The sequence below is a fragment of the Hipposideros armiger genome, unplaced genomic scaffold, assembly GCF_001890085.2.
Source record: "Hipposideros armiger isolate ML-2016 unplaced genomic scaffold, ASM189008v1 scaffold_12, whole genome shotgun sequence".
Lineage (NCBI taxonomy): Eukaryota > Metazoa > Chordata > Mammalia > Chiroptera > Hipposideridae > Hipposideros > Hipposideros armiger.
Window position 1 is genome coordinate 2,983,453 of NW_017731362.1, and position 23,421 is coordinate 3,006,873.

Genomic DNA, 23,421 nt, shown 5'->3' on the forward strand with positions numbered 1-23,421 from the left:
TATTTGTAGAATCTGATATGAAGTACAGGTGAATCCATGTAAGACCTTTAAAGCTAGTACATTAATATTAAATACTTGACCCTCAGTGACATTCTCTCCTTCATAAGACTCCTGCTATAATTCATAAGGGGTAAAAATGGAATGGAGTGATTTTTCTCTTTGAATTATTCTAAATTTTTTTTACAAGACATGTGTTGCAATATCAGCACTCACATTTTATAAGATATTATATAAAGATAATTTTAAGACATTATGGTGTATGGAATAGTATTTCACCAAAATGTCTTAAACATGACCATACTTGAATTTTTACTTTTCTTAATATGTATATTTATGTGGCTCAAAAATATAATGATATAAAATAATTTAAAATATAGAAATGTGAAAATTCATGGAAGTCTCCTTCCCACTGTGTTCCATCTGCCCTGTTCCATCTCAATTGCTTTCAAGAAACACTACTAGTCTATATAACTTTCCAGGATCTCTTTCTATATATACAAAAAATTATCCCCTCTCTTTCTGTACATAAAAGATGACACAATACACCCACTACTCTACATCTTCCTTTTTCTGTGTATATACAGAGGGTACCAAAAAGTGTATACACATTTTAAGAAAGGAAAAAACTGTATTAAAATTACACTGATGGTAACCACTTTGAGCATCTCTTGTAATTAACTGCAGAAGTCAAACTTGACTTGTATTCATCTTTTGTTATTGGTATATATTGAGTATCACAATTTTAATACTATAGTTTCCTTCCTTTCTTAACCCTCCACCGGGTGCAACTGATCTCACAGATTCATTGCACATAAAGAGGCCACTATGAAATACATATTTACTGTACTAAGTCATAAACACGACTGGTAATAGGTTATGGTAGAGGGAAAGATACAGGAGCGATGAATCCCGATACTTAACTGTTAGTTATTTGAAAATTTGTGTGCAATGAATCTGTGAGATGAGTTGCACCTGATGGAGGGTTAAAATGTGTATACATTTTTCTGGGACCCTCTGTATTTTGATAATCTTCCCAAATCTATAGATAGCTAGCAACCTTACTCAGCTACAAACTATTCCATTGTGCAGATAGACCATAATTTATTTGGTTTACCTAGTCCCTTTGATATATGTTCAATTTTGCTCCAATCTTCTACTATTGCAAACAACACTGTAACGAGTAACTTTATACATATGTTATTTCATATGTGTACAAGTACATCTACAGAACAATTCCCATAAATGAAACTATTAGGTCAAAAGGTATGTGCCTCTGTATTTTTGACAGAGCTTACAAAATTGTCCTCTACGAAGACTGTTATATTTTAATTCATTCCAATACTGTATCAGACAAGCTATTTCCTCAAGCCTTAACAAAAATTGTATTAAACTTGAAATTTTCATGTTCATACACTAAAATGAATCTAAAATACCAAAATAACTTTACATAAAGTTAATTTGTTGTAATTATACACTTACCCTCCTTCTTCTATTTGTTTATGAATATATGCTAGTAGATCTGCAGCTCTGCCTGTTCCTTCACATACGACAACTGGAACAGGAGGACTTTCCTGAAGGTATTCTAAAACTGTGAGGATAACATTTGGCCCACCCTCAAATATAAGTGCCACCACAGGGACACCTTGACCAATTCCTAAAAAAAGTAAAAGATTACGTATTAGGCAAAATTCAGTAATTTATTCTTGTTTTTTACCCAATTGAAAACAAAATAAAAGGCCACAATATAATTTCTTATAAAACTGTGTTGACTTCATTTTAACTATTCAACATGATACAAGTCTGGCATAAATAAAATACTGAATAAATTACTTTTTCATTGACTTAAAGTCTGTTCTAAATGACAAATTAGAAAATCCAATATATAATTAGGTATACACTAGAATTTACGTATTTATTGAAAACTAAAGTTACTTTACATATTTCACTAATTGAACTTTTGATAAGAATTTTAACAATAATTTGTTTTTAGTTTGCTTTTTAATACTTTGAGTTGAATGTCTATGTTTTTATTCACTTTTAAAATGTATATTTCTGATTCCAAATACACTGAGACATTAATATCAAAATTAATGACAGAATCAGGATTATTTAAAAGTAACTGATCAATAAAATCCAAGAACTCTACAAGAATTACAGAAAAAAATTTAGTGAAGAGTATCTATTTTTGTTTTTAACAATATCCTGAAATGCAGTTAGAGAACTCAAAATATAGGTAATTGCAGTATTCTAAAAAAATCCTAATTTTTAAGAGATGCTATGACTCCACCATAATCTGAATGCACAGTTCTATAATTCTGAATTTCTATTTCACTTTGTCATTGGGCTCACCTTCTTGGTGTCCTAGGATTACAAAATTTCTTCTTTTTAAAATAAAAATATAAATGCTGAACCAGAAAGTTTGACCATCATTGGAAAGACCAGTATAAAGAATACCAACTTTTAAGACACACCTACCGAAGAGTGATACCTACTCATGTTATAAACGTCAAACAAGATAATTCTTATTTTGCAATAAAGCACTTTTTCCCCTCGTTTACTCTTTAATCTTGACTGTTAAAGTCATGTATTAGAATATACCACACATTAAGAATATTTCTGAATTCCCTGGGCTGCAATGGGGTTACAATAGCAACAGAGCTTCTAATGAACATTTGTGGCTTTGGCCTCAATATCTGAATACCCTATTTGGCCTCAGACTTCTTTTCCTAGGTCTTAGTTTGTCTAAGGTCAGTCATTCTTGGTTGTTTCATATGTTATCTTGCTACATAAGGAAATGAGCACTTCAAAGAAACATTCTACCTTTTAAGAATGCTGCTGGCAATTAATACAGCCCAGAATAATTTCAACAGTAACAAATTTATAAAGTCCCTTACTAGCATGAATTCTTTGCTGATTAATAGTTTTTTCAAGTTCTCTTCTCAGTCTGACTTCTGCCCCATACTTTCCAACAGTGCCATCATCCACCAATATGAAATGGGAATGCAGATTATTCAGAACATTCAATTTACTCAGAGGGTTCAATAATGTTTGATAAGGAGCAACCACCTAAACAATATCAAATATAAGAGTTAGTGGGAAGGATTAAATGTAACGTAAAGTAAAAATAAACGGAAATAATCTGCAAAGGCAAGAATAGGCAAAATTCCATTTACCTATAGTAACAAAAAGAAAATGTTGAAGAATATATCAAAAAGTACAAGCTTTGCTTAAGCAGATGAAGATTAATCAATATGGGTTGAATGATACAATTCTATTTTGACTCTACTGCAGAATATATAATATTTCATTATCACATATCAAGGCAGAAGCAGCAAATAAGTAAATAATATGAAGAAACTATTAGGTTATTAGTGAATAAAGAGCAATATGAAAAGACACTGAATAAAAGCAACCAAATGTCATATTGCTATTTATCTAGCCATAAGTAGAATCTTTAAAATTGACATTAGAAATTTAGCTGCACTTAAAAGTTACCATTATAATTCAGTAATTCCTTTTTAATAGTCTCTTGATAAATATCTACAACCAATTCACGTCTTTAACCTACTCAAACAAAGCACTAGCATTTCATTATTACTCTTAGTGACAATAAAATTAATTCTTAATGTCATGTAATAATTAAAATTTTAATTACAAACGCTGGCATACTATGGAGGTGTAAAATAGCTACACAAAAAAAGCAGAAACCAAAATGCACTAACACTATAATGACAATTATTTTTACCTATGTATGCATCTTCAAAAAAAAGAAATACTTTTTAAATGTAATTCAAAAAGTATGGTATGTCCATGAATATTTTCAGTTGAATGGCACTCTACTTGCTCTAAATTTGTTTATACAGAAGTTCAAATATAAAAAATTTTAAAACCATTCTTACATCTCTCCCAACAAGATCATTTCTGTTTTCAATTACGCCCCATGGAGCTATTCCAATAGTGCAAATCTTTCGAGATGATCTGGAAGCGTGTTCTTTGAGGGCATCACCAACATGTTTGGCCACACCTGTTCATACAAAATTTAATTCACTTTATTTGAAAGTCTTCACTGTGTTAAGAATCCTGTGCTCAATCAGTAACATTACAATTTGTGTTAATTTTCTTTACACAGACATGATAAAAAGCAAAAAGGCCCAGGAGACAAACTTACACACACAAAAAAAAGACCAAAAAAGTCAAAAACAAAAACAAAAACCACGATATCAAATCACTACGACTGCCTGAAACACATGTAAAACTCACTTTTATCATGTTGCTAGGTCTAGTCCTCTTAGATTCCTCATGTAAGTAACTACAGTTTTTTTGTTACTGCTCTACACATCATTTTAAAAAAATGAAAAACATGGCTCAGAACTATAAGGAACATACACACACATACCCAACTATAAATTTTGTCCAACTGAATCAAAAAGTGGGAGAACGGTAGAAAAGACAATTCAAAAGAGCACATAACTCCTCATTATCACTTGTTATGAACTGAACTGTATACTCCCCCAAATTCCTACATAGAAATCTTTATACCAGTACCTCAACATGTGACTCAATTTGAAAACAAGTCCTCTAGAGAAGTTACCACATTAAAATGAGGCTGTCAATGTGAGTCCTAATCCAATCTGACAGGTGTCCTCATAGAAAGAAGAAAGTTGGACACAAAAAGAGACACTACAGATACACATGCACAGAGGAAAGGCCATGAGAGGGCATAGTAAGAATGTGGCGATCTGCAAGCCAAGAAGAGAGAAACCAAAACTGCTAACATCTTGATCTTGGACCTACAGAACTACGAGAAAATAAATTTCTTTTTTTCAAGCTACCCCAATCTGTAGTATTTTGTATGGGAGCCCTAGCAAACCAGTGCATCACTCACTGTGGTTTTTATAATGCATTAGATCTCATTCCTCACCTGAATATGGAAGTAGCATCTTCAATGGTCTTCCAACTGCTGCCTTGCCTGTTTACAGTCTATTTTCAAAACATCATCCAAGTGATCTTTACTCTTGTCAACTCTCTGCTTAAAACTGTCCTTTCTCATTCAGAATAAAAGGCTAAGTACTTATAACGGAGTACAAGGCCTTAAATAATGATCTGCCTATTGCCCCGCTATTCACCACAACACCCCATCCTAGCCGCCATCAAACACCCATAACTTTCTGACCTCATCACTTAGCACTCCTTGCTCATTCCATCAAGGTGCACTGGACCATTCTTACTGGTCTCCCAACACGCTAGCTGTTTCTTCTCATTTAAATACTCTGCCCCACATTATTCTTACCTTGCTCCCTCATTTCTTCCATCTCTACTCAAATGTCACCTTGTCAGTGAAGCCCCCTCCACCATCCCTCACTATTCCTCCTCTATATTTCATGTGTCTCCATAGTACATATCATCTAACACATTATACATTATTTAGTTATCTATTTGTTGTCTGCATCTCCCCCATTAGAATATAAGCTCCATGAAGGTAAATATTTTTTTTTGTAGAATGATATATTTTTAGCAGCCAGAAGAATGCCTGACACATAATGAGGTTCAAAACACAGTTGCTGGTAATGAATTAGATATTTACAAGCTAATTTAAGTAATAATTGTTTTACTTTGGATATTAAAATTAATTTGCCTTCCTTATACCTAACCTGTATATGTGATAGGGAAGACTTGGAATGAAAGATTATAGTATACCAGGGGTACCAAAAATATGTATACATTTGTATACACTTTGGTCAATGTTGCTCAAGCAGTGGTTTGCTGTAATCAGAAGTGTCTGGACGCTGATGGTAACCACTTTGAGCACCTCTTGTAATTGCAGAAGTCAAATGTGACTTGTATTCAACTTTTGTTATTGTATACATTGAGTTTTACAATATTAATACAGTTTTCTTTCTTAAAATGTGTATACATTTTTTTGGCACCCTCTGTATTAAAAATTAATTTTGAAAGCTACTTCTTACCACTGCCTAAGTAATAGATTGCCACTCTTCTACAATTTACCAGTAGCCACAGGAATAATGCTTTGCTCTACAGTAAAGATCATCAACCTTTTTTGTGTAAAGGTCCAAATAATAAATATTTTAGGCTTTGCAGGACATACAGTGTCTGCCACAACTATTCATTGCTGCTGCTGTAGCACAAAAGTAGTCACAGGTAATACAAAACCAAATGAGTATAGCTATGTTCCAATAAACCTTTATTTACAAAAACAAGGAGTGGGCTGGATTTGGTCCATGGACCACAGTTTGCGAACCTCTGCTCTAAAGTGTATTAGTTTTTAAAAAGAAAAACCAAATATTTTTATAGTTACCACATATACCTAGGAACTATAGATTTAACAGAAGAACTGAATATATTTATATTCAATGCTATTATTTCAAATATCTAATTGATATGAAAAATTTACAAACACACTAAAAAAAGTTGGTATACCCATCACATTACCTGTGTTTACTCCTCCAGTTAAAATCCATGCTCCGGTTGTAACTGCAGCTTTAATAAGACCCTTTCCAATCAACTGCTTGATTCGTGGGTGAAGCTCAAATTTCTGCATGCCCCCATGTACAGAGATAACAAGTTTGGGCAATTCCATCTGCCATTCTTTAAGCAGAAGTTGTAGAATGACTTCAGTTTTCGTGTCATATGATAGTCTGACATACTAAAAAAGATTTTTAAAAGAACAAAATAATTGAATACGGTCATAGGTTTCATAATGCAACATTGTACAAACTTAGAAAACCATTTAAATCAGGTTGTTATAAAATAGATTTCATAGGCTACTTTTAATATATTTATACTCCTACGAAAAAGCAATAGATGATTTTCAAGTTGGAAAATCATTCTGTAAGAGCTATAGTAGTGCCACTGTAATTTTTAAACCTTAAGATTAAGACATAAATGTTACTTTTTTTGTTTATATAAACTCAATTGCCATTCATCAAATTTACAAATTTATCCACAGTATTCATTAGCTTATTTAACTATTATTATGCAGTGAATGAGAAGTAATGAATTAAGGCTATGATGATGGGAAAAGGGACAGAAAGAGAATGGTGGGGAAAAAAGGAAGCTTCTACAACTCTTGCTATTAAGAGAGGAAAATACTGAATTATCTGTTTGAAACTTTTATCAATGATATAGTTCATTTATAACAGAATTGTAACTATGTAGTAAAATAACAAAGATATTTTTAATATGGATGATTGTTTTCCTCAATTATGGATTTGACCCACAAATTGCTAAGAATAAATAAATTTTACTCCGGAGTCCCTTAAGAATGCTTTGTAATGAGATCTATTCTATACTAAAGTCTTTCTGAATTGGTTTTAACTCATTGTTATGCTTAAATATATAAAGCAGTGTTTGGAAAATGGTGCAAAATTAAATTACAAAAAAAAGACTGTTAGGAATAAACGAGGAATTACACTTCTGGCAATGATGACTAGGTTATTTTGGACTAATTCTGCCCCTGCAAACTACAGAAAGTAGAAAACAAATAGATAACATCTATTTAAAGCATCAGAGAGCTACCAAAGCAGTGAAACTTAAGAAATTAGAATCCAAGAGAATAGTAAAACTTGTAGAGATGGGCCCACCATTTGGCACTATTTTCCCATCAAGGCAGAGAGGCAGGCAGAACAACGTAAGCGGTAAAACGTTGGCAAATGTAAGTGAATAATAATGTTTTGGGGGGTTTAAAATACAGAAAGAAATATAATTCATGCCATCAAAAGCACATATGTGATGAGGGAAATAAATGCAGTTACAAGTATTCTAAAGTTTCTTGCATTGTCCAGGAAGTAGTAAAAGTACTTAATTAATAGTACAATAAGTGAAAAATGTATTTTATAGTGTTTATTATGAGATTAACCTAAAGGATAGAAAAAGAATGTATAAATAACATGCTAATAAGGAGGGAAATAATAAAAAAATACTTAATTCAAAAGATAAGAGAACAAAGAAAAACAGAGACAGTAGACAATATTAAAAAAAAGTTATAGGGCCAGACAAGTGGCTCAGTTGGTTAAGAGCGTGGGCTCTGAGCATCAGGGTCACTGGTTCAATTCCCATATGGGCCAGTGAGCTGCACCCGAGCTGAGCTGCCAACAGGTGGCGGGATGGCTCGGCTGGTGAGAGCACATGCTCCTAACAACAAGGTTGCCAGTTCAATTCCTGCGTGGGATGGTGGGCTGCGCACCGCCCCCCGCAGCTAGAATTGACCACTGCAACTTGGGCTCAGCAGTCACGAGCTGCCAATGGGCGGCCGGGTGGCAACTGGACTTGGAGCTGAGCTGGCTGTGCCCTCCACAGCTAGGATTGAAGGACAACAGCTTGGCTGTTCCCCTTTCCAAAACACTGCTCCCCTCCCCCCAATTCCCAATAAAAATCTAAAATATATATATATATATATTCCGCTTGAAAAGAGACCTGTTAAACATAAAGAAAGGGTAAAAGTAAAAGAGAAAAGAAAACAGAAAATTTAGCTATATGGTCACTGAATAAAGCAGCCTTTGTCAGGAAAAATGACAAGAGAGAAATGACATTTTATACTGATAAAAGGTTCCATTCACCAAGCTATAACAATTCCATATTTGTATACACCTATACAAGAACTTCAAAATACATAAAGAAATGATTAAAACTAATTTGATGAAATAGTGTTATGTAAATTGTCAGATAATAAATGTATATTATTTAGATAACAAGAAAAATGAAGTAAAAAATCAAATGTGACATACCTTAGCTCTGTAGGAATGAGAACCCCCTTGAAAATTTATGACTCCATAAGCATCCGTTGGGCTCTGTTCTGTATGCTTTTCCACAGACCATTCTTCTAATGCCTGATTAAAATGGTCACCCAATTTCACATCTGAGTATTTCATGGCAAGACTTGCAGTAAAGCAAGCATGTTGCTTGACCAAGCGACCACAAAAACATCTACAGAGAAAATTGAAAGTTTGAAAAGACCTTTCAAAAAAAAGACCTTTCAAAAAATTAGTCAATGAAAAAAACTGAATTAAAATGAATAAATGAAAAGTATAAAGATAATTTGACCTTTTGATTTTAGGATATCAGTAACACCTTCACCACAGCACTGAAATAGTATAAATGCATTAGTATTTGATGATGTAGTCATCTAAATTTAATATGGGCATCTATAAAATGTAGTATAGCCATATAATAGGATAGAATTCACCAACAGAAAGGAATGAACCACTAATAGACAAGACAATATGAATAAATCTCAAAAGTTATCATGCTGAATGAAAGAAGCCAGATGCCACCAAAAAGTACATATTTATTATTCCATACATACGGAATTCAAGAAAATGCAAAATAATCTACAATATATAGTGACTACAATGGTGGCCTGGGGTCAAGGGCAGAAAGAGGGTTTGCATTCTATCTAGAAGCACTCACTGGACCACTATGTAGAAGCAGGAACCCAATGTAGCTGGGCAGTCTGATCTGATAAAAAAATCGTATCAGAGTTTGTAGAAGCCAAAGGAGCTCGAGTCTGTAGGGCAGAAAACAAAAAGAGGGAACTCCAGAGAGAGAAAGAGCTCCAGACATATGCAGAAGGGTCTCCTTAATCTAAGAATTAATTAACCAAAGATACAGTAAGAACTACAAGACAGCAGTAAACCAAATATCCCTGAAGGTTATACAGGACAGGAAACAGTTTGTGTTTCCACCAGTTAGAATGGAGACGTCTCATAATATGCAAGGTCTATAAAAGGGTCCTCAGAAGAGTAATGCCTAATTAGAAAGGCTAAATTAGACCTAGACTGCATGTGCCCCGACAAAGTACAAGAGCAAGACTTGAAAGGCTCAAACTGATCCAAAGTAACTTAACTGCATGCTAAAATAAGTGGAATACAACAAAATCCACTACCCAAGACACAAAATTCAGTGTATAGCACCCATCAGAAATTACTGGGCATGCAAAGCAGTGGAAAAATATAAGTGGAAAAAAAAAAAACCTTTGGGCCGACCAAGTGGCNAAACAAACAAAACACAGGATTTAAGAGCAGCACTGAAATTACACTATGATCTGTCATTTAAAATGTTACTTCTCTCTTTTAGAAAAACTAGAACTGGTTTTTAAAAAAAGGCAGATTAATGATTGTACTTATTGCTATATGCTTACTAGTTGTTTATTAATTAATGAAATTCAGATATAGACAGTATAAAAAGAGAGAAAAAATAGTTTGGAATTTCTCCCTGTGAGCTATTTGGAAACAACTAATAAAGACCACAGCTCAGTCTCATGGTATGGTAATGAAGTCCACCAAAGTCAGATATAAAAACTAAATGTTTAAGGTATTCAAATAACCTACTGAAATAATGGAAATATAGATGCATTGAGAAGTACTCAGATTGCTTTAATATCAACTATATAAAGTTTTCATTTAACTAAATCATTTGCAGTTTATCAGCATCCACCTAAAACCTACAATATAAATGAAAGATGGGCAAAATGTGAACACAGCATGAACAAATCTGTTAATTAAGGATACAGCGGCACGCTTTAAGAAGCCCTGTTAAATGACAACTACTTGACAAAAAAGGAAGAAATCTAGGGGATTAGGGGTTCAGAACAGTCCTCTCCAAAATATGCCACTTTGGCATGTGAACTAATTTGAGCTGAAGGTAAATCAAGACCCTGCAGGCTAACAAGAAACTTTTACCTCTCCCATAATTTAAATTAGGGTCTTTGCCCACAGTTAAGAGTTATCACCAGAAATAACTTTTAATGACCCATCTATAGGGCAGGGCAAACTTCTAATTACTGAACATCTGCTCTTCTCATCATCCTGTGAATGACCTTCCTCCCCTCTGACACCCCAAAGCATCTGACCTCATCCTTAATTCAGAATGTCCTATTATCACTCATTTTCCCTCTTGGTCTTTGAACCTCTCATATACGTTGGGTCTCTGACTCTTCTCGTTCATGTGGAATTCCCATGTATACGTATGTATTTAATTTGGTTATTTTTCTCTTGTTAATTTACTTCATGTAGATTTAATTAGACCTGAAAGAAACTTGAGGGTAAAGGGAAGTGTCTTCCTCACCCACAGGGAGGACTATGGAATATATGAAAGTAAATACTATTATGAAATGCGACCTCGTACAACTTACATCCTTCTTTTTTCCTCTGCCTTCTCTTGATTGGACAATTAGGCAGAAAACCAGAAAAGATAGAATAGACTTAAACAACACTATTGGCCAGTTTTACCTGATGGAATTTATAGACTACACCACCAGCAACATATATTGATATAGGACTTGATGTTCAATAATACTATAAAGAACTCTGAAAACCGAACAGTAAAAACAGCCAATCAATCCAATCAGCAAATGGACAAAAGACATGGAAAAGACATTTCACCAAACAGGATATCAAATAAGTTTATTTGGTAAAATAAGCATATAAAAAGATGCTTACTGACCAACTTCATTGGTCTTTAGGGAAACGCAAATTTAAAACCACAATGAGATCCTACTTCACAAGCACTAGAAGGGCTATAATCAAAGGCTGACAATAGCAAGTACTGGCAAGAATGTATGAACTGGAACTCTTATACTTTCCTAGTAGGACTATAGAATGAAATAAACACTTAGGAAGGAAACGTCTTGTTGTTTATTAATAAATTAAGCATAAACTTACATATGACAGAGCAAAACTCCTAAGTATCTTCCCTTAAAAAATGAAACCATGTCCACACAAAGACTTGCATTTGAATGTTCATAGAAACATTATTTATAATAGCCAACAAACTGAAATATCCATACAATGGTATACTATTGGGTCTTCAGAAAAGTCATGACGCATGTTTGCAACAGATGGCACTAGTTCATTTTTGGAAGTACTAGAGTCATTTGCATCTGTGTTATTGCTATGTCATTTGACAGCTGACAGCTCTAGTTTCATTCTAAAAAAAATTGAGCAACTTGGTTGAGTTGCGAAGATTTTATAACAAGTTGAAGATGGAAAACCAAACTGTGCATTTTTGCCATATTTTACTGGTTTACTTCCATAAAGGGAAGAACGTGCGTCAAGCTTGTGAAAAGTTGCATAAAGTTTACGGTGACAATGCTGTAACAAGAACATCAGTGCCAATGATGGGTCACGAAATTCCGTGCTGGTGATTTTGATCTCAACGACGGTCCTTGGTCAGGGAGGCCCACCGAGGTTGATGACAACAAAATAAAGGCATTGATTGAGTCAAACCCACGTTACATGACACGAGAGACTGCAGAAACATTGAACATCCATCATTCAAGCGTTCACGACCACCTGAAGGAGCTGGGATACATAAGCAAGCTCAACATTTGGGTTCCGCATGAACTCAAAGAAGTTCATTTGATGGGAGTACAAACATCTGCAATATGCTCATTAAACGTGAGGAAAACGATCCTTTTTAGAAGTGACTGATAACTGGTGATGAGAAGTGGATTGTTTACAACAATGTGGTGCGCATACGGTCTTGGTCCCAACATAATGATTCGCCTCAAACAACAACGAAAGCANTATAAGAAATAATTTAATAATAAATACAGGAAAAGAAAGTTCTATATAGCATTGTTTTTCAATTCACTAAGTATTTACTGTATACTACATGCTTACTGAGGACAGCAACACCTAAAATATTAGAATCATTCCATTTAAGTCCATTGTGATTTAGATTACTACATCAACAGTGCTATGCAAGTACTGCTGCTTCAAATAACCAGAAAGGAGGGAAATCAAATTTGAGATTACCACTGTGAGCTAAAAACCTCAAAAAGGGCTGGTGTAATCCTGGGAAGTGGATCATTTAAAGGCCAATTAAAAGTGTCAAATTTAACTAAGAAACAACACCTAGCTATATTCTATTTCTAAAAGAAATGCCTAAAGAATAAGGACATGAACTGATTAATGGTATTGGAAAAGAAAAAGATATCAACCAAATTCTAATCAAAAGAAAGGTATAGAAAAAAATAAATGCTAAAACACCAATTAGGGTTAGTGCAAGTTATTACATAATTATAAATGTTTGATTCACCAGATTGTTGTAACAATCTTAAATATAAATAACCAAATAAAAGTCTCAAAATACATAAAGTGAAAAATTAATAGGGAGAATAAAACAAATCTAGGATCACTGTGAAAGAGTAACACATTTCCCTCAATTACTGTAAATCTGAAATTATTTAAAAGACTTTTAAAACTTAATTTATTTTAATGCCACTTAGACTTCTGAATGGACCCCTAGACTCTGTATCCTGCTAAGGGTAACTGATTAAAATGCGATGAGATTTTATGTACTGAGACAAGTGGAACTCCATAAATTAGGATACCGTAAAGATCTTGGGCTCCACCTATACAGAGGTATCTAAATCTCAGCAGGACAGTACAAAAAGGAAGAGCCTATGTTCCAAAAAGAACCCTCTAGGAGAAGAGGTACTCTAGACAAAATTATGATGGGTGAAGTTCCGTAGCTTCCTCTCAAATCCTTCGGGTACCATAATGATAAACCTTAGTTTATCTCCCAAATTCTCTAATTCTGGTTCTAAAATTCCATCTCTCATTCAAAATGTCCATGGTTCTCCTTTAAATAGACTCACTTAGGTAGGAGCAAATTACACCACGATCCTCTAGTTACAAAAAATCACAGAATGCCCTCTGGAACTTAGGGCCTTTGATCAGCAAAAATACTCTACATTCTAAAAGCTAATTTAGCATAGTGCCTCCACCACCACGTTATTCTAAAATCTGGTATTCCCTTAAGAATCTGCTTCCTCTACATCCCTCTCAGGGGGGAAAAAAGTCGCAATCTCTAGCTTCACTGTACTAGAACTCATTTGCTTCTAGAATATATCTGGCAAACCCAATCATAACTGCCTATGTACTGTTAACACATTGTTTGCGGGAAACGAGTCAACTCGTCATAGCGCTTTTTATACCAAAGCGCGGGAGACAATTTAATTAGGGTAAAAGACCCTTTTGGTACCACCCCGTTTGGGCGGAAAAATGCCCCCTTAAAAGTTGTAAAATGAATTGGAAAAAAAATGCCTTCTGGTTTCACTTTAAAACCATAACTACAAACCTCAAATGCCCCTTAATGATGCCCAGCAATGACACTATACTTCCCTAGTCCATGTTCTCACCCTTCTATATAATTTCACACCATCTCCTTCTCTCCTCAACCTTCCAACCCACTCTAAACTGATAACCTCACTTCTCATTTTACTGAAAAAAGCTGAAGCAACAAGAGAATTTCCACAAACTTCTATCCATCTTTGAGCATCTATACCCACATATTATGCCTTCCTTCGACTATCTGTGTTCCTATTTAAGACCAACCATTTCCCTTGTGCCCTAGATTCCAAATCCCTCATAACTAAAAGACTCTCTCCACAATTCTCTTTTGAATTTTTTTCCTTCTTCATTAACTCATAACTCATTCACATCAGCATGCAACATGCTACTATTCTCCACATTTTAAAAACAAAACACACAAACCTTTGCTTAACTCCACTTTCCCCCCTCAAGTTAACACTCCATGTTTCCACCTCCATCTACAGTAAAAATCACTGGAAAAATGTTTTCCCTCTTTTCTTCTTCTCCCACGCTTTCTAAAAGCTACTCCAGTCAGGCTTCCAAGCAAACTACTCTCCTGAAATAAGTTTCAACAAGATTACCAATGATTTTCTCTAAATCCAAAGGTCAACCAACCTTCAGGATTCATCCTCATTGAAAAATCAGCAACATTTAACAAAGTTAATCATTCTCATCTTGCAAAAACATTTTCATCAGTTAGTTTGGTTTTCTTCCCTTCTCTGACCACTCCTTTTATCTCCTTGCTGATTTCTTCTCTTCTCCCCAATATTTGGATTTCTTTTTCCAATTATAGTCACTCAGATTTTCTACTTCTTTTTTCCAAATATATTCACTCTTGTAGCACTCACATCAAATTTACCATCAATATACTTGATGACTCTCAATTTATATTTCCATGCTAGGTTCTTTCCTGAACTCCACGCTCATATATCCAACTGCCTACTCAACAGCTTCATTTTTATGTCTCGCAGGCATCTCAAAACTAACATGGCCAAAATTGAAATCATCTGTCACACAAACACTCATTTCTCATGCAGACTTCCCCATCTCAGTAAATGGCAACTCAATTCTTCCAGTTCTATCTTTTTTAGGCAAAAACTTAGGAACATCCTAGATTTCCTCATCTTATACACTTCATACATAATCCCATGAGCAAAACCTGTCAGCTTCCTTTCAAAACATATTCAGAATTAAACCCTTCTCATCCTCCCATGCTACTATTCTGATCCAAGCCATAATCACCTCTTGCCTGGCTTACTGCAGAAACCATTCACGTCACCTTAGTCTATTCCTCAAGAGAGATAGTTATCTTTTAAAAATATGTCATGTCGCTTCTCTGCTCAAAACTCTCCAATGCTTTCACATTTCACTAAAGAGATTTAAAAAGCCAAAGTCCTTACAATAAACTTTAAGATCCTAGTGCTCTGCATTTCTGCATCCTACCACGTTATTTTCATTCTACCACCTCCTTCAAGTCTTTGAGCAAATGTTGCCTCTTCAATGAGGCTTACCCTATTTAAAAATGCTACCTCCCTCCATGCCCCCCACTCCCTTATGCAACTATAGAGCAATGGAACCATCCCCAGGATCGTATTTAGAGCATTATCTAGAGAACCAAAAGATCTGGCCATGTGAGTTAAACTGCTGGTATATTATTCCTATCCTGTCCTCTTCTCCCACTCCACAACCAAACACTGAAAGTAGGCAGAGCATCAGTAACTGACAGGACAAAACATTTACTCATATGACTTCTGCTTGTAACTTGGAAAAAAAAANGTTCTCAGGGCTGTAGATATTGTTCTTTAATCTGACACTGCTACCGTTTCTTCTGGAGCCCACTTCTAACACTAGGAGGGTGGAGCGAGCTCTGGGAGGGTGGGGGGTGAGTCGACCAGGCTCCAGGTCTTTGTTTTCTGTTTTCTGCCTGACATTGAGGATTTAAACCACAGTTCTCACCCAAGGTCTCTGCCCCGAACACTAGGTTCAGCCATATTATATGCTGGTCCCTCAGGCAGGGCTGTGAGTCACAGAGAGTGCGTCTGCGGCCTGAATTCTTCCCTCTTTCAGGACTGCAGTGAGCTCCCGACTGCATCCTGCCGCCCACATCTCTGCACGTCCCCGTTCCCTCCTCCCTTACTCACCAGATTTGCCCACCTTTAGGTGATTCGATGCACGGATCTCTCATACATGCTTCTGTGTTGCTTAAGTTATCCTTTGTTGAATTATAGCTGTTCAATTTGTTGTTACTTCCAGGGGAGATTTCAAGAAGCACTTCCCTCACGCCACCATTTCTGTGCCATAGATTTCCGGAACACTTTAAAACACACCTTCTCTCAACCATAGCTCACACACGACTGACTGCACCAACCAAGATGAAAGTTGTCTCACACTGTTGTTACTAAAGTTCAACATGCTGCTTTCTGTATTGAAGATCCTGCCCTTCCGTTGGATGGCACCCAGCAGCAGCATTCACTGTATTTTTTTTATCACAACAGAAAGGCTCCGTATCATACATCGCTTCTAGTACAGCAATTTCTGTCAAATAAAAACATTACAGTGTGTCCTCATCCACCTTATTCACCGGATCTGGCACCATGCAGCTTCTGGCTCTTCCCCAAAGTCAAAATAACCATGAAAGGTAATCATTTTAAATCGATTCAGAACATCAAGGAAGCCATGAAAGCACAATTATTAATAAAGACACTCGTGAAAGAGGACTTCCAGAACTGCTTCAGAAAGTAGCAAGAACAATGGGATAAGTGTGTTCGAAGTGAGGGGGAGTATTTTGAGGGACATTAATGGCAATGTGTCTTTTACCATAATAAATTTTTTATTTTTTATTTAAACATTCATATTGTTTTACCACACCTCGTATAATTAAAAAGGATGCAGCAATTAAGAACAAAGTGGTTATTGCCAAGATAATAAACACAACAGACTAAACAATATGCATTTAAAAGTGGAGAGGGAGGGCCTTTTGAGCATTTTGAGCCTTGCCTCTGCTCAGGGCTCGCTCCAAACTCTCTGGAGTGTACTTTCTCTCCTAATAATGCCTCCCTGACCCTGACCCTGGCCCTGACCCTGGCCCTGGCCCTGGGCCCCCTTGGGCCTTTTGAGCTTCCTTAGCTCGGCCCGCTCCAAACTCTTTGCAGTGTACTTTCTTTTCTAATAATGGCCCTTGAGCCATTTTTCTTCCACTTCTGCTTCTTTAAAATGNACAATGATAATACCAAAATGGGCCAGTGAAGCGACGTCCTCCACAACTAGACTGAAGAACAAAAAGGACAGCAACTTGTCTGTTCCCCTCCCCTCTCCATTATTCCCCAATGCTGTTCCTCTCCCCCAATTCCCCAATAAAATCTTTTAAAAAAATAATTAAAAAAAAATAAAGTTCACTGGATGGGCAAAACAGCATATTGAAAATTGCAGAAATAAGGGTTGGTGAGCCTGAGGCAGTTCAATACAAATTTGATAAATGGAAAAAACTTTTAATTAAAAAAAAAAAGGGGGGCGGCTGGTTAGCTCAGGTGGTTAGAGTGCACTGCTTGTAACACCAAGGTTGCGGGTTCAATTCCCACATGGGCCACAGAGCTGTGCCCTCCACAACGAGACTGAAGACAACTACTTGACTTTGAGGTGATGGGTCCTGGAAAAACACACTATTCCCCAATAAAATTTCTAAAAAAAAAAAAAAGGGGGCCTCAGTGACCTGTGAAAAACAGTGAGCAATCTAACAAATGTATAACTGGAGTCCCAGAGGGAAGAGGGTGAGAGAATAGGGCAAAAACATATTTTAAGAAAACAATGGGGCTGGCTGAGTGGTTAAGAGAGCAAGCTCTGAGCAAAAGGGTCATCAGTTCGATTGCCACATGGGCCAGAGAGCTGAGCCTGAGCTGAGCTGCCAACAGGTGGTAGGATGGCTCAGCTGGTGAGAGCACATGCTCCTAACAACAAGGTTGCCGGTTCGATTCCCGCATGGGATGGTGGGATACGCCCACCTGCAACTAAGACTTAACAACGCACCTTGAGCTGAGCTGCCTTGAGTTGCCGACGGGAGGCCAGAAGGCAACTGGACTTGGGGGCTGAGCTAGCGGCGCCCTCCACATCTAAGACTGAAGGACAACAACTTAGCTGTTCCCCTACCCTAATTCCCCAACAAAATCTTAAAAAAAAAAAAAAAGGCTGAAGACCTCATTACATACAGAACAACAACTCCATTAATGACATCTCACTTCTGACTAGAAACAAGAGCCAGAAGACAATATAATGTATCTTTAAAGTGTTGGAATGAGAAAACTGTCGACTCAGAATTCTATATGCACTGATATATCCTTCAAAAAAAGAGTATAAAGTTAATGTATTTTCAGATAAACCAAGCTGAGAAAAATTAATCTCCATTATACCAAACATTCTTTTAAAAGAAGCTCTTCAGCTTGAATGGAAAGACACCAGATGAAATTTCCCATTTCTAAAAGAAGAAATGAACAAGGCCAGAGACAGTAAAACAACTCAGTATATCCAAAATGAACTAATTCTATGCACTTTTGTTCCTAGCCAACCAACCAGAGACCGTCTCATCTTCCTCTTATATTCTTTCATCAGATCTTAATAAACAACATTACTATTTACTTAGTTGCCTAAATAAGAAATTTAGGCACCATCCTCAAATCTTCCTTCACTGCACACATCCACCAAATCCTACTGAGTTTCTCTCTTTAATCCCTTCAAATATGTCTACATTTCATAGCCACTACCTAATTCAGGCTCTCATTTTTTTGCCAGAATTACTCCAAAATTTTCCAAGCTATTTTTTTTCCTAATTCAATCTCCTCAAAATGCCAACTGCAGAGAGAGAGAAAGAGAGAGAGAGAGGAGAAGGGAAAAGGGGGGAGGGAGGAGAAGGGGGTAGAGAGGGGCACAGGGAGGGAATGTAGGAGGGAAAGGAAAGAAAGAAGGGAGAGAGAGGGAGCGGGGGAGGAGGGGAGAAAGAAAACCTTTTCCATACAATACGTGTTAACATGAAATCAAAACTATGGGGCATATACACAGAGAGCTTAAAAGATCTGTCCCCTGCTTATTTTTCCAGACTCTGATCTCTCCTATATCCATCTTACATACTACACTCTGCAGTTTCCAGACAGAACCATAACCTTTTTCACAGTCAGACAGACATTCCCACATCCTGTTCTCTCTGCCTAAAATCACTTTCCCTCAATCTTTACCCAACTAATTCACCATTAACTTTAGAACTCTGCTCAGGTAGCTTCACTTGAATTTCAAGCACCTTTACCTGATGCTTTTCCTCCCAAGTCTGAATAAAATAACCCTCAAGTATAACAGCCTGTGAATTTCATCCCACTGTATTCTGATGTTTCTAACAGGTCACTTTTCTTTTTCAAAATTTATGCAATAGAATTATGTTATTAAACTTACCTGACAAGTTGCTGACAAATCTGACATCCTGGAAGGCATCTATAAACAAGGTAAATTCATTACTTAAAAGGGGGAAAAAATTACACTACACTATATAAAATCCGCACACAAGTACAAAGAAAAATACGTTTAGTTTAATTTTTCAATAAACATCATAGGTCACTTTATACTTTGATATAGACATTCAAATAACTGTTTTAAAAACAGTTTCTATATTTTAAACAAAATTATGTGTGACATAAAGCCCAGAAACCATACAAAACTGATATTTAGTTCCATAAAAATGTATTTCTACATGACAAAAATGTCACTAATAAAGTCAAAAAACAAACTAAGGAAAAATATTTGTAGACAAAAGGTTACTTTCCATAATATATAGCTTCATCAAATCAATAGAAAAAAGGTAAATATATGAACATACATGTGAAAGGGCATTTGATTAGGAAATATATTTTTAAAATCCTTTAAGACAATATTTTGGCAAGAATATATAGAGAAAGGTAGTCTCATATCTGCTGGTGAAAGTATAAATCAATATAATCTTTATGAAGGGCAATTTGGCAATACTCATCAAAATAAAAGACACAGATTCATTCTCAAAATCCTATACAAAAAGTACAGGCTAAAAAATATATGTAGCATATGTGTAAAACAATTAAAGTATTACAGTATTTATCCTAATAGCAAAAAGAAAACCAGAAGAGCTAAAATCATTAAGGGACTACCAAAACAAATTACAATACAGACATACGAGGTGTGATAAAAAAATACAGTGTTTAAAAAAAAATTATTATAGTAAAAGACACAATGCCATTAATCCCCCTCAAAATACTGCCCCTCGCTTTGAACACACTTGTCTCATCAATCTTGCCACTTTTGGAAGCAGTTCTGGAAGTCCTCTTTCATGAGTGTCTTTAGTTGGGCTGTTGTGGCTGCCTCGATGTCCTTAATCATTTTGACTTGGGGGAAGAGCCAGAAGTCACATGGTGCCAGATTCCAAGAATAAGGTGGATGACAAAACACTGTAATGTTTTTATTTGACAAAATTACCATATACCAGAAGCGATGTGTGACATGAAGCGTCATGACGAAGGATGATTAATGGCACATTTTTTTTTAATCTTTTATTGGGGTGACAATGGTTAGTAAAATTACACAGGTTTCAAGCATACAATTCTATAATACATCATCTATATATAAAATTGTGTGCTCACACTCAGTCAGTTCTCTTTCCATCACCATATATTTGAATCCCTTTACCCTCTTCTACCATCCGCTGTACCCCATTACCCTCTGGTAACCACTAAACAGTTGTCTGAGTCTATGAGTTTTGTTTCTTTCTTTGTCTCGTTCTTTGTTGCTTTCAGTTTTATATCCCACGAGTGAAGTCATATGGTTCTCGATTTTCCTGTATTAGTTATTTCACTTGGCATAATATCAAGATCCATCCATGTTGCAGCAAATGGCAGTATTTCATCTTTTCTACGGTGCAGCAGTATTCCACTGTGTATACGTACCACTTCTTCCTTATTCAATCTATGGAAGGACACTTTGGTTGTTTCCATGTCTTGGCCACCGTAAATAAAGCTGCAATGAATATCGGAGTACATATTGGGTTGTCGGAAAAGTCATGACATATTTTTCTATGTTTTTTGTTGCAAAAATGCATCATGACCTTTCCGACAACCCAATATATCTTTATGGATGTTTTCAAATTTTTTGGGTAGATACCCAGAAGAGGGATTTCTGGGTGATATGGTAATTCTATTCTTAATTTTTTGAGGAACCTCCACACTGCCTTCCCAAGCAGCTGCACCAATCTACATTCCAACCAACAGTATATGATGATTCCTTTTGCTCCATAGCCTTTCCAACACTTATTGTCTTGTTGATGACAGCCATTCTAATAGGTGTGAGGTGACCTCCTGGTATACCCATTATTCTTATGTTGCTCTTTCTGATGGGAGTCAGAAAGTTCTTGTAGAGTTTTCTCATTTCTTTTTCATACTTAAGTCTCTCCCTTCTTCCATCTATGTCATTTCCAGATTTCTACCTTCGATGTCACTAATTCTTCCCTCCATCTGGTCAGCTCTATTACCTAACCTGCCTATTTCTTTTTTTTCTTTTCTTTTTTTAGCTGAGTCATCCTGCCACCTGTTGGCAGCTCAGCGGCAGCTCACCTCGGGCCGGGAATCGAACCAGCAACCCTGTTGCTCAGAGCTTGCACTCTTGAGTGAGCTCTTAACCAACTGAGCCACTCGGCCGGCCCCTAACCTGGCTATTTCATTCTTCATTTCTTTTATTGAGTTCTTCATCTCCCGAATTTCAATTTGGTTCTTTTTTTAAATTTCAATCTCTTTGGTGCAATATTCATTTTGTTCTTTGATTGTGTTTCTGAGTTCATTAAACTGCCTATCTGCGTTTTCTTGCATCTTGTTGAGTTTTTTCAGAACTGTAATCTTTTTTTAAAAAAAAAATTTTATTGGGGAATTGGGGGAGGGAACAGCGTTGGGGAATCGGGGAAGGGGAACAGACAAGTTGCTGTCCTTTTGGTGTTCAGTCTAATTGTGGAGGACGTCGCTTTACTGGCCCATGTTGGTATGTGATCATTGCGCTCTTCCCGGCTGAGGCAGATGGATCGCCGGCCACTGAACGGCCACTCACAGCAGCTCATGGCAGCTCACGCCGGCTTCCGGCTGCTCATGCTGGCTGCCAGCCACTCACGGTAGCTTACGGCAGCCCACTGCAGCCTACCCCATCGCCAGCAACTGATGGCAGCCCAGCTCTAGGTTGAGCCGTGTTCACCATCCCAGCTGCAGAGGGCGCAGCGTCACTGGCCCACGTGGGATCTTAACTGGTAGTGCTGCCGCTCAGAGCTCGCACTCCCAAGCCAACTCTCAACCAACGAGCCACTCAGCTGGCCCTCAGAACTGTAATCTTGAATGCTGTAATTTAAGTCACATATTTTCACATCTTTAACTTCATTTTCTGGAGAGTTTTCATTTGCTATCTGAGCTGACTTGTTACCTTGGTTATTCATGACAATTAATGAAGTATTATTTATCTTCATAGGCATCTACAGGAGTGGGTTCTGCAGGAGGTTGATATGAAAAGGTCTGTCTTTTGCTTTCCAGTAGGTATTGCTGGAATGTTTTATTTTGTCTCACATTGTAGCATTTTATTTTCTCTTGCACTATTCCAGCTTCTCACACAATGAAAGGTGGACTTCTCTGTGAGCACGTCATCTGGGTCTCAGGGCACAGCCTCCATGGGAGGATGTGGCGGGTGATAAAATTCTGAGCTTCTGAAATTCCAGTGCTGCCCCCCGCAGCCTGATGCAGAGCCCATGTGTCAGTGGCTCTGGATGCTCCCGCAGGGATCCACTGAGAAAGGTGGGAGCGAGGTGGGCTGTGAGAGGCTGCTGGTGTGTTTGTGGCTCCGAGCAATGGCGACTACCAGTCCACAGCTGTCTCACCTCTATAGCTTTTTCCCTATCACCGGAATTAGTCACGCTGTGTGTCTGCAGCTGCGGGACAGCTGCCCCNCATAGTTGACATTGTATGTTTTGTAAACCTTTTGCCAAAGTGCATATAATAACAGACAACTTTATTTAGTAGATACAGTGAGTTTACCAGGCACTATTCTAAATGGTTTATATACATTAACTTATTCTATGCTCACAGTAATCCTACGAGTTAGGTACTATTAGTATTCCCACATTACAGATGCAGACTTACTTAGACATAGAAGTTAGGGAATTGCCCAAAGTCGTACAGCTAATAGTTTGCCCTGATTCCAAAGCCTGACATTTTAAAAGAAACTTAGATAAGCATTTCAAAATCACTTGATTTGCTTTAAATAAGCCACCTCTTAC

The 23,421-nt window shown here is 36.7% G+C and overlaps 1 protein-coding gene across 1 annotated transcript; it reads right to left on the bottom strand.

The window, feature by feature from the left end:
• Window positions 1-1,475: 1,475 nt before the first annotated feature.
• Window positions 1,476-19,623, bottom strand: LOC109394610 (transient receptor potential cation channel subfamily M member 7-like). The gene is made up of 6 exons (XM_019664816.1): window positions 19,548-19,623; window positions 8,745-8,943; window positions 6,451-6,664; window positions 3,900-4,024; window positions 2,895-3,066; window positions 1,476-1,654 (listed from the first exon to the last, which is right to left on the bottom strand). The coding sequence occupies exons 2-6, from the start codon at window positions 8,886-8,888 to the stop codon at window positions 1,476-1,478; spliced, it is 834 nt and encodes a 277-aa protein (XP_019520361.1). The 5' UTR covers window positions 8,889-8,943; window positions 19,548-19,623.
• Between the last annotated feature and the right edge of the window lie 3,798 nt (window positions 19,624-23,421).